Source organism: Cygnus atratus, chromosome 9 (assembly GCF_013377495.2).
Source record: "Cygnus atratus isolate AKBS03 ecotype Queensland, Australia chromosome 9, CAtr_DNAZoo_HiC_assembly, whole genome shotgun sequence".
Lineage (NCBI taxonomy): Eukaryota > Metazoa > Chordata > Aves > Anseriformes > Anatidae > Cygnus > Cygnus atratus.
Genome location: NC_066370.1, coordinates 17,170,551 through 17,181,657, shown reverse-complemented (window position 1 = coordinate 17,181,657; position 11,107 = coordinate 17,170,551). Strand labels below are relative to the sequence as shown.

At 58.7% G+C, this 11,107-nt stretch overlaps 1 protein-coding gene across 4 annotated transcripts in view; it reads right to left on the bottom strand.

Moving 5' to 3' along the window:
* Positions 1 to 374: 374 nt before the first annotated feature.
* Positions 375 to 11,107, bottom strand: part of DVL3 (dishevelled segment polarity protein 3) — a 30,848-nt gene continuing 20,115 nt past the window's right edge. The window contains exons 3-17 of one of the 4 annotated variants that reach the window (XM_035544894.1): positions 8,882 to 9,003; positions 8,373 to 8,479; positions 7,677 to 7,812; positions 7,302 to 7,395; positions 6,837 to 6,906; positions 6,406 to 6,545; positions 6,132 to 6,208; positions 5,646 to 5,713; positions 5,235 to 5,285; positions 4,963 to 5,112; positions 4,004 to 4,135; positions 3,578 to 3,745; positions 2,754 to 2,966; positions 2,062 to 2,460; positions 375 to 1,611 (exon numbers count right to left, since the gene is read on the bottom strand). In XM_035544894.1, coding sequence (XP_035400787.1) covers positions 1,580 to 1,611; positions 2,062 to 2,460; positions 2,754 to 2,966; positions 3,578 to 3,745; positions 4,004 to 4,135; positions 4,963 to 5,112; positions 5,235 to 5,285; positions 5,646 to 5,713; positions 6,132 to 6,208; positions 6,406 to 6,545; positions 6,837 to 6,906; positions 7,302 to 7,395; positions 7,677 to 7,812; positions 8,373 to 8,479; positions 8,882 to 9,003 — 1,959 coding nt within the window. In that variant the 3' untranslated portion in view covers positions 375 to 1,579. Of the gene's footprint in view, positions 2,461 to 2,753; positions 2,967 to 3,577; positions 3,746 to 4,003; positions 4,136 to 4,962; positions 5,113 to 5,234; positions 5,286 to 5,645; positions 5,714 to 6,131; positions 6,209 to 6,405; positions 6,546 to 6,836; positions 6,907 to 7,301; positions 7,396 to 7,676; positions 7,813 to 8,372; positions 8,480 to 8,881; positions 9,004 to 11,107 lie in introns of all 4 variants that reach the window. The other 3 variants (XM_035544895.1, XM_035544896.1, XM_035544898.1) reach the window with 3 other exon arrangements.

The following is an 11,107-nucleotide window of genomic DNA, read 5'->3' as shown; positions in this document are numbered from 1 at the left end:
ACCCGGGGGGCGTTTGGCAGCGCCGCGGGGCTCCCCCCGGGCCGCCCCGAGAGCAGTGTGTCAAGGGGGGGCTGCCCCCAAGCCGGAGGGGCTGGAAGCCACCGTGCTGCCGGTCCCCGCCGCCCCCCGTGGCGCTGAGACCCCCCCATGGCTCGCCCTCTCCCCAGCAGGGCGGCCAGCGCCTGCCCGCAGCCCCCCGGGGAGAGCCCCAAAAAAGGGGGGACCCCACAGAAATGGGGGACCCCACAGAAAAGGGGGGGGGCCCTCCATAAAATGGGGGACCCAGGGAGCCCCGTCCCGCTGGGAGCTGGCCGCAGAGAGGACAGAGGAAGGAGGCTGGGGGAAAAAAACACCACCACAAAGCAGGAGTCCAATAAAACTATGTTTATAAATAAAAACAAGGAGGTTGGATTCGTTCATATAAAACCCAGCGGGCAGGCAAGGGAGCGAGCGGTGGCCGGGGAGGCTGCTGGGTGGCATGAGGACAGGGGCGAGGGGGGACGGGCTGTGGCGTGCCGGTGCCGCCCCGCTCCGGGGGCAGCGGGCGCTGGGCGAGCTGACCCCCCGGGGACAGGAGAGGCTCCAGGAGACGAACGGATGGCACATGAGAGCTGGCAGAGGGGTCGTGGGCGCCATGCGGACCCCGGAGGAGCAAAATACATGTCATCTCTGAAGTATAAAACTGCAAACACGAAAGACCAAAGGAGGCAACGCGCGCGGAGGGAGCTGTGGCGCCGAGCGGAGCTGAACGTACCGACGTACCGAGCTTGGCACGGGGCAGGGGCTGCCCCCGGCCCCTAGCACCTCTCCTTCCCGCACCCCAGGCAGAGAGAAGAGGAAAGGCTCCAGGATCCACGAGAGGAAGGAAGAAGGGGGAAGGAGCGCCGGAGCAAGTGGACTCGCCTCGCTGCATGCACCCCTGCGCTCTAAGCCCCAGCCCAAAGAGCTCCCCCCGGGTACCGTACGCAGGGGGGAACGGGGCAGTGCCAGCGCTGTCCCTCCTGGCGGACAAACACAGGGGACCTCCACGTTCCCCAGAAGCATGACAGTGAACCCACGGTGCCCTCCCTCTCCCCCCGGCTGCACCCCGGCTCTTGAAGAGGGCACGCTGCCTGGCAGAACTGAGCCTGGCCACAGCTGCCCGAGGGACAAACCCTACAAACGAGGGGCAGCAGCATCCCAGGCAGGAGAGCAAAGAACAGGGTGGAGGTTGAGGTCCCCGTGGAGGTTCCCTCGGGCCGGGCGAGCATCTGCCCCCACAGCCCCGAGCCACACAAGACCCACAGGGCAGCGCCAGGCACAGACCTGGCCCAAAGGGGAGGCAGGAAGGAAGGGGCAGCATCTCTCCCCTCCCCTGGAGGCACTGAAGCCCTGGAACATTCACGCGTTGGCCAAAAGGCAACTACAACGGGATTGAAAATGCACGTAAGGCTGGGCCCCGCTCCCCTCTCAGGGCGTCTTCCGCTAGGGGGAGAAAAGCAGCCATCTTCAGCGCCATGCGCGCCCAGCGCCCTTGGAGCTCCGTGTCCTCCTGTCGGGCCACGCCACGCTCCAGCTCTCCCCCCTGCGGGCGGCAGGCTCAGAGAAAGTCAAACACCCCGTAATTCTTTGCTGCTTGATAGAAGAAACACAAAAGGGTGAAAAGAAAGAAGAGATGTTTAGGGCGGAAGGACCAGGAGGCGGCAGCGACACACGGGCAAGCAGCACAGGGCGCTGGGACGGATGCGGATTAATGGGGTTAGAGAGGACGGCAGGAGGGAATTACCATCGGCAATACACAAGTCTGGTGGCGGGATGGGCTGGCAGCGCTCAGCAGGCCTGCCAAGCCCGTCCACCCCGCTGGAGGAGGGATTAGAATCAAGGTTTAGTTCCATTTATTTTTTTTCCCTTTTTTTTCTTTTAGTTATCAAGACCAAAAAAAAAAAAAAAAATCCCAAAAAAACAAGGGGTGAAGCCAGGGCCGGTCCTAGGAGACAAACGACGGGGATGGGGTGGGGGGGAAGGAGGGGCAGCAGACAGACAGGGGACGGGCGCTTCACATTACATCCACAAAGAACTCACTGGGGTTGCCCATGGCCATTCGGAAGGACTGTCTACTGGCTGTCAGTTCGGGGGGCACAGAGGCCAGGTCACGGCCCGGCGGCGCCCCGGGGGGCCCCATGGCTGAAGGCGGTGGTGGCATCAGCAACATGGGGGGGCTGAAGAGAGGGGGGAGGCCGGGCGGCCCGTACGACTGCTGGCTGTGGTGGCTGCGGATGCTGTGAGCCAGGGAGTGCTGGCTCCGCTGGCTGTGCTGGCTGGCGGGCACCGAGCGCTCGCTGGCCGCGCGCTCACGCCGCATGCTGCTCCTCGTGGTGTGGTCCGACTCGCTCCCGCTGCCGCCTGACTTGGACTCCCCGGTCTTCTCTCTCTCCTTCCTCCTCTCGCTGCCGCTGCGATTGGAACCGCTGCTCCGGCTCCCTGCGAAGCGCACGGGGCAATGTTAGGTGACAGCTCTGAGAGGCCAGGAGTAAAAAGGAGCCTCCTCTAGCCAGGAAAGGACTACGGCACACTGCAGCACAGCCACCAGCTTGCACAGTCCCTGCCCTCTCTTTGAGTCCCATAACCCTCCTGGGATGCACCTAATAAAGGCTTTTCCTCTGGCTCCCACCACGCACAGGGGCTTGTTTAAGGGAGCAATCTTTTCCCGCTGTTACCCCGTACTGAACAAGGCACCTGCCCGCAAAGGCACGTTTTTGGTCCTTTTCACTCACCTTCACTGTGCTGGCTGCCTGCACTGCCCCCTCCGTAGCTGTAGCCTGGGTCAGGGAAGCCGGGGTGGGGGTTGTAAGGGTGAGGCGGTGGATACTGATACGGGAAAGCCATAGGCCAGGGTGCGGCTCCTGGGTGTGGGAGCGGAGCCAAAGTGTCCTGATCGGAGGCACCGCTGGAGCCGTCGTGATCGTGAAGGGACAGATTAGCCATGTCTGCAAGGAAGCAGAGGAGAGGGTTAAAACAAGTGCAAAGAGCCACGTGTGACGAAGAAGCTCCGTGTCCACCCTAACGGGGATAACGGCGGGGTAAGGCAAGGAGATGAAAGAAGCTGGCGCTCTCCCTGCTAGGCAGTATAACCGTTTGTGCTTCCTGGCCGCACAACAGCCAGGCTGGGCAAGGCAGAGCTGTCCCTGAAACTGAGAAACCAGCTTGGTGGGCAAGGACCACACCAGAGCGACACCTTCCCCTGCCGATTACTCCCCTCCATCCCTCTTATTTGAGGGGAATCCAGTTTTCTGAGCACCAGCCTCTTGCCAGCGCTGGAAGTTCAGAGCCTGAAAACGGTCAGAAAAGACTTAGATGTTGCTTTGCCCAGGTGACAAGGTAACAAAGCAGGTGACTTCCAGCTTCACAGCTCCAGCAGCATGACAAGGGAGCTGGGATATTCCTCATCACACTCTACCAGCGTCCAAAGAACAAGGGGCCCAGCCTGGTGGCAATAGCTGTAGCTATGTCCCCACGGTATCAGTGGGGATCTGCAGGACCCTGTCCCGCCCCCATCCCCTCCCTCCCACCCATTCCAGACCAGAGCCAAGTTCCGTACTTCCACAGAGGTCCCCGAAGATGTAATAGCACTGTTCAGAGAAGGTGATCTTGTTGACGGTGTGTCGGATGTAGCCAGCCTTCAGCAGATTGCTGGCATATTTGCGGGATTCACGCCGGTCTGTAAAGCCCTCCACGTGGTGATACAGCCAATCCACCACATCCGAACCTGCCACCAAACATCGGAGTTAAATACAAGAAGGGAGAGGAAGGCAGCAGCCCTTGAATCAGTGAGCCGCACTCTAGCCATGACACAGTGGGTCAAAAGCTGAAAAGGGACTGCACAGCCAAAGGTTCAGTTTGCGACCCTGGCCTGCTTAACAGTCAGTTTACGGTGAGGAGATGCTCCTTTCGTTAGCGTTTGCTTGGGAAGCAGGCCACCCACTCCCCACACCCCGTCTCTGCTGGAGGCAGCACGGTCTCTTACCGATGAAAGCATTGGGGATGGTGATCTTCAGCCACATGCGGTCACGCACCTCCAGGCCTGACTCTGGGGAGGCCATGGCTTTGACAATGGTGGCCATGTCGCTGTGGATGGACAGGTGAAAGTCATCGAGGCCTGTGGTGTGGACAAAGGGAAAGGAAGCAGAGATGAGAGGGGGAAGAAAAGGCAACAGTGCCACGTGGAAGAATCACATACACGGGAGGAATGGGCCAGGGAACAATACATCGCAGACAGCCCCAGGGTGCATGCTGGCGTAACCCCCCTCCAGCCTTCCAGTGCTATCCTTCACAGGCCAGCTGTTTTTTTGCACAGGTCCTGTGCAAAACCCAAGCTAGAGCCTCCTTTCTTCCAGCCAGTCTCAAGCAGCCGAGATCCAAAAGCTGCCAACTGAGCCCACAGAGTCCAGCACAGGAACTCATCGCTCCTCACAAACTTAAACTCCTGTCTTTTTGCCTCACGTGAACTCTCTAGACCCTTGCTTCAGGATTCTGCATACTAGAATCACCCAACACACTGAGAAAGCAACCAAAAGAGCCCTGCCGTGCTCAGCAGGCCCCCACCCCACTGCAAGAGCCTCTCCATCCTGCCCTGGCTGTTGTCTGGGAGGGCTTTGCTTAATCCCTCAGGCCTCACGCTCTCAGCTGGTAACTCCCTGACTGCTCTCTGAGCCTTTTCTCTGCAGCTGCCACAGCTCCTGGACCGCATCCAGGATCTTCTACTCTCCTTCAGTAGAAGGCATAAAAATGCGGTATAAATTCACCCAGCCAGAACTCGTACTGATCCAGGCACCCGCCTGGTCAGAGCTGTCTCCCTCCCAGTCCCTCGGCAGGGCAGACCTGGCCCGGCCCAGCTGTCCCCAAGCAGATGTATTGCTCCCCTCAGAGCACAGTGAAGGCGTGGAAGCCGTGCAGCGGGAGGAGCACGGAGGCACAAGAACTTACGTTCGGTCTCTGGGATGGAGCTGGTGATGGAGGAGCTGGTGGAAGTGATTGTGCTCATGGATGGACTCATACCGTACGCTGGGTAGGTGCCAGTCATCGCTGCCGTGTGAGACACCCAGGCTGCCGGGTCAATGGGCCGGATGGGCTCACCTGCAACGAACAAAAAGTCAGTCAGCGGCACTAAGAAATTATTTCCTCATCAAATCAACCTCTGGGGGAGGGACAGGGACTCAGCACAGCCCATTGCATCCCCAGCATCTGCCGGGACTCACCCGGATCGGAGCATGGAGAGTCTGGCCCAGCCCAGATCCGCTGGGGAGCAACTGGGAGAGAAAGAAGAGAGGGAGGGTCAGCAGGACAGGTGCAGAGGGAGAGATCCCCCTATGGCTCAGGGAGGGGTTTCTCTTTCCTCTGGCGCCCCGAGCAAGTGACCTCCCTGCCCCAGTGAAACGCGTCCCCAGCGTGATGTGGGAAGGAGGGCTGGGCTTGTGGGCATTTTGGCCTGGGAATTGGACATGGCAGCCTCCCTAGAGGAGAGCTGAAACCCCACCAAACCCCGATTCAGTGCCCCATGGAGTCACACACACACACAAGGAACAAGACAACGACCAAGTAAGTGCTTAAGGCAGGGCTCTCACATGAGCTGGGCACCAGCGTTAAGGGTGGGTCAGCTATCCACTTACTCCTGGGTAACGAGAAGCAGCCTCGGGGGCTGGGGTCCCAGCACTTGGCCACCGTCAGGGTGATGGGCCTGCAGCAAAAAGGCACAGGTTAGAACAAGAGCCTGGTGGCACAAACCCCTCCGTGACCCACTGACGTTGCTGTATGCTGGCTCTCTCCTGACAGACGGGGAGAAGCTGCCAGTACAGCGTCCTTGTCCCTCCCCCAGCTACAATCTTCCTCAGAGGCATGGACAAAATGGAGCAGTAACCCTCCTGTTAGCCAGGCTATGCAAAAAGATAACACAGTATCCCCAGAAAAAGGGACCTCAATTTGCCACCACTCTGCTGGCTCCAATTCCTGCCTTGGGCATGAAAACTTAGGAATCAAAGCAAGGCCAAAATCCCAAGTTCTGGGTTCCTGCACACCTGCTGGCAGACATGCCTCGCACACCCCAAGCACATCCCATACAGCTGCCTACGGAGGTAAGAAACAGCCTCGGTACCTACCCCGGCTTGTGCACGATCTCCCTCAGCACCCGCACAGCATCATCGTTGCTCATGTTCTCAAAGTTGATGTCATTCACCTGCAAACAACACAAAGGGGTGAGTCCCAGAGATGCGACCAGAGGCTGAGCTCCCCGCTCAGCTCAGCAGTGACTCAGCTTCCCTCTTCCAAGAGCAGCTTCCTGGGTTTAGCCTGCCAAAGCGCGCAGGGAGGCTTCTGGGTCTTTTCTTGCTGCTCTCCCAGTCTCAAAGATGGAGGCACGTGGGCGTGAAGTACCTGCAAGAGCATGTCTCCTGGCTCAATCCTGCCATCAGCTGCCACAGCACCGCCCTTCATGATAGAGCCAATGTAAATGCCTCCGTCCCCGCGTTCATTGCTCTGTCCCACAATGGAAATGCCCAGGAAATTGTATTTCTCTGCAGGGATGGAAAGAGAAAGAAGTAAGACACCAGAAAGCAGCAGGCACAGGCAGCCCTAACCTCAGATAAACCATGTGCTACTAATGGGCGCTTGCACCCCTCTCTCTCCCAGTGAGACCTCCTGGGATGCAGAGGGACTCTTGAGATACCAGCGCTTCAAGGCAAGCCACTTTCCTAAGGAACCCATCCCTCTCACCTCCCCGTATGTGCTCTCTTTGCCCCCTCCCCAGTTCCTTCTCCCCCGCCCCACCTCGCTCTGGAAGGACTGCTGGCACACCTCCCACTCACCCATGTTTAGCGTGACAGTGATGATGTTCAGGGACATGGTGGAGTCTGTGATGCTGCTGAAGGACGATGACTGCAACAGAAGTGAAACACGAGATGTCCTACGGCGCCTGGGTACCACGCCCAGCCCCAGCCCCCTCCACCTGCACTCGTTGCAACCCCCCGTGGCACCACAGCCACAACCCACAACTCCAGCCTTATGCTGGGAGCTTTGCAGAGCCAAAGGGCATCAACACAGCCCGTACGACCCCTCCACAGCCAGAAGGTCTGTGGTCCCACATCTTGGGCTACACTGGCCCCAGTGAAGGGTCCACAGCATTTTATGAAATCTCACTGCTTGAATTCAACCTGCCCACAGCAAACACAGCCGTATCCCTGATCAGCCCTAGAGCACTAAGTGGAGAGATCCACCAGGCAGCCCAGTCTGCCCTGCACAGCCCTCCCTTGGGATCCACAGCCCCTGGGTACCCGCTCAATGCGTGGAGCCTTCTGTTTCCGCCGGCGTCGCTTGTGCCTCCTCATTAGACGGGAAGCGCTGCTTTGCTCTGTTGAACTGCTAAACCTAGAGGCAAAAGCCAGAGTCAGCTCTTCTGCTGCTGGGGTGGTGGCTCTGACAGCAAGTCACAGAAAAGGGCACAGGGAAGAGAGGATTGCAGGGAAGAGGAGGAGGGCATGTTTGTGGGGGACAAACAGCATAGGAGCCTGCTGGGTGAGCTCTGAGATGACAGCAAGCCTGAGCATGGACGCTGGAGAATTACTGTGAATTACTATGCCCTACAATGGCATCTCTGTGCTGAGAGGAAGGGGGAAGCCAACGTTCTGCCAAGATCTAAGCTCTCCTACCTGCTTGTGGAGTCATCTTCATCTGAATCGAAGAAGCTGGTGGTCTCCAGCTCACTGCTCATGAGCGTGGAGGAGCTTTCGTACCCGCCCAGGTCTCGGCGCCGCTCTCCCTTCACTGTACCGTTCACCCTGGGTGCTATGAAACAAGACGACTCAGCGTGCTTGAGACAGACCACGGGGAAACACACCCTTCCCCTCTGCAGGGCTCATGGCAACCTTCTCAGAATTAATCTGACCATCAGACACCATCTAGTGCAGGCTGGCTCTGAGTCCACCTTGGGATCAGATCCATTTTCTGCAGGTTACCAAATCTACCCCACTAGAGGATGGAGAAGAGGCTGATGGGCCACTAGGAAGAAGGCTGCTAAAATTGTAGAAAACTGCTGCAGCTGATCTGAGGCAAAGCGAGGACCAGCACAGTGTGACAAGGCTACAGCACGCTCCACTTTTCAACTAAGGAGTGAGGCTCTGCTGTCTCTCTCTCGCCCCTGAGACTTCTACAGGAGATGTCTCCTTTGCCCCCAAAGGTTTCATCACCTATGCAACACAAGGGTCACATCCTGCCTCCAACCTGAGGCCTTTCTGTGCTGGGAAGGAGCTACAGAGCAGACAGAGCTGCCCCATGTCTGCAGCTGGTGCCCCGCTCCGTGCCTCGGCCAAGCCCAGCAGAGCTCTTGCCACGTTGCCAGCACTCACCATGCTCAGGCCCATCTTTCCGACGAGGTCGTTCCCTTTGCGATGACACCACTGAGTCTGTCTCTGTTTCATTGTCCAAGTTTTCCCGACTCCCCCCAGTGTTAGGGCTGCAATGAAGAAAAGGAACACATGTCCAACCAGGAACAGCCTCAGCAGGCTCTCTCCACCAGCTAGCACGAGCCTCCAGCCATCAGTTATTTTCCCCTTCTGAGGGACAGGCATAGAGGCGGTGGGGAGCAATCACAGCACACCTATGAGCGCAAGGAAGAGGACTGGGGGAAACTGTCGCCTCTGTGCCAGCTTCCCTGCACTACTTTCAGCACCTCCTTGCTCCCTGAATTACACAGCTCCACTTGGAAGCTGCTCCCAGCCCCGCCACCCTCCCTGTGCTGGCCGTGACCCCTGCCACTTCAGGTAGCAGCGTCCCAGCCCTTGCTCTTCCCACCCCGCTTTACAGCAAAGCCACCACGGGTCCCTCAGGAACCAGGACAGGAGCCCAGGTAACTTACTGGAAAGAGGGGGGCCTGGAGTCTCCGATGCCTCCCGTGCGCTCCATGGAAGGCGGCAGCTCTGTTTGGTTATCGGCACAGACCGACCCCGCATCCGAATGGGACCCCTCTGCAGACACCAGCTGGAGGGACGAGACAGAGGACGAAATGGCTGAGGGAGGGCGAAAACACCTGCAAGAGTGGCCAGGCAAGTTGGCCGAGAGCCTGTCCGGCCCAGGATCCCATCTCTGACAGCAGACGACAGCAGATGCCCGGGAATGGGTACGGAAAGGCCAAGCGTGTAGCGAGGTTCTCCCTCAACGCCTTCCAGAAGCCGGCTGTGTCTCGGCAATTCCTGACCCAGCAGCGAGGCCCAGGCGGCTGACAGCCCTGCGCAGAGACCGACAGCACCTGCACACCCCCGCTGCACAACTCCTAAGCTCGGGTAACCTCAGCACGTGTCTTCGTGGCGAGGAGAGGATCCCCAGGTTCTTCCTCCATCAGAGGAGACCGCTACCGGTCATTCCTTCTTCCATTTTAACCGGCACAGCTTGGCCTTCAGGCTCTGGGACCAAGCAGGGCTTTCACATTCCCAGTCTGTGGGAGTTGAGCTCAGGGCTGAGGATGGCCTTGAAATACTCCAACGTGCTTTTTTTCTGGCTTCCACAAGTCCTGTGCAAACTTTCAGCTTGCGCCCAACTAAGCCACTTGGGCATCGCACCCAGCCAGCTGCTGGAAGGCTCAGCATTTCCCTGGTGCAGAAATTTAAGAAATGGTCAAACACCAGGAACTATTTCTACTGGTCGAGCTCTGAGGCAGCCCAGGCACACCTACACACGTGCCTCTGGCTCTCAGATAAACCGCCAATTTCAGGGCTCAGGGAATTAGACGAAGTCTCTCCTCGGGGAACGGGCTCGCCGCGGGGATGAAACTGCTCAGCTGAGCTCATGGGGAAGTGGCTCCCCCAAAATCACTCCCTGTGCAGTTTTTGCCCTCTCCCCACCTCTGAGCTGCATCGTGCCGGGCTAATTCATATTAGGCAGGACAGGAAAGCAACAAAAAGCCTTTTCTTTACAAGAGATGTTCAGGGACCTCCAAAGCAGAACTGACAGAGCCCACAGAGGAGCCCTCCCTTAAGCCAGGGAGCAAGTCCCCGGGGAAAGGCTAGAGCTCAACAGCAAGGGAAGATCAACCTCCATTTTAAGGACTTTGCAACGTGTCTTTTCATTCCTGTGCTTGTCTGTTCCCTGCCCAGCACAGGCAAGCATGGGGACGAACGTCAGAATACAGACATTTGCACACATTTGTATCGGCTGGAAAGGAGCCGACAGCTGCTGCCCAAACCCTAACGCTCAGTGCAAAAGTCTGCATTTGCTGAGGAAGGACCCCACAGATCATCATGGGGGCAAGGGGAGAACGGTCTGCTGCCAGGGAGCAGCTGGGACAGAGAGAGGGGTGCCAGGAAGACAGAGCAGCCCTGAGAAAGCCTCAGCCGAGGGAGCAGACAGGGCAGAGAGCACCCGGGGCTGACAAAAGCTGCGGAGCCCGTCCTGCAGGCCCCGGGACAAGGCTCCTGCTCTGCAACTGCCGAACCAGCTCTGGTCTCACACCCAGCTCAGCCTCCCTGCCTCCAGCAAGCCCCAGGCACAGGCACAGCTCCCCTCCCGGCACCTTCCCAGGCCACATCCCACTCCCCGAGGGCCACGTCCCCGCTCCGGCAGCCACAGGGGAAAAGAGATGCTGGAAGTGGCTGGCACTGCCTAGGGAAAAGTGATAATGCTCTGCGCTGGAGTCGAGACCGGGCAAATAAATCCGGTCGGAGGGAACGAGCCGCGGGCAGCTGCCAAACAGCACTGAGGAGAGGAGAAGAGAGGAGAGGGGTCTTGTGTCTCTGAGCAGGGGAGTGCTCCTGCCTTCCTCCCAGGGCTGGGATTTCCTCCAGGGAAGGTATTGACAACCACCCCGCACTCCTCCTGCCTCTTTCGCCGTCAGGAAATATTTGCTCAGATCCAAGCCCCTATCTTTCCCTCTAGCTAAAATTAGTACCGAGCTCCTAAAATAGCCTCGTTCCAGCCTGTCTGGCACAAGCGGCAAAGCAAGCGCTCCCCCAGCCCCTAACCACTCCCAGACAGGGAGACTCTCAGCAGGGGGAGAAAAAGGGTTCGTCAGCGGTGCACAGGGGTCCCTGAGACTGCTGTCACCCTTCGCGCAGGAGCGCTGATGGAGGCTCTGACCCCGGGCACAACG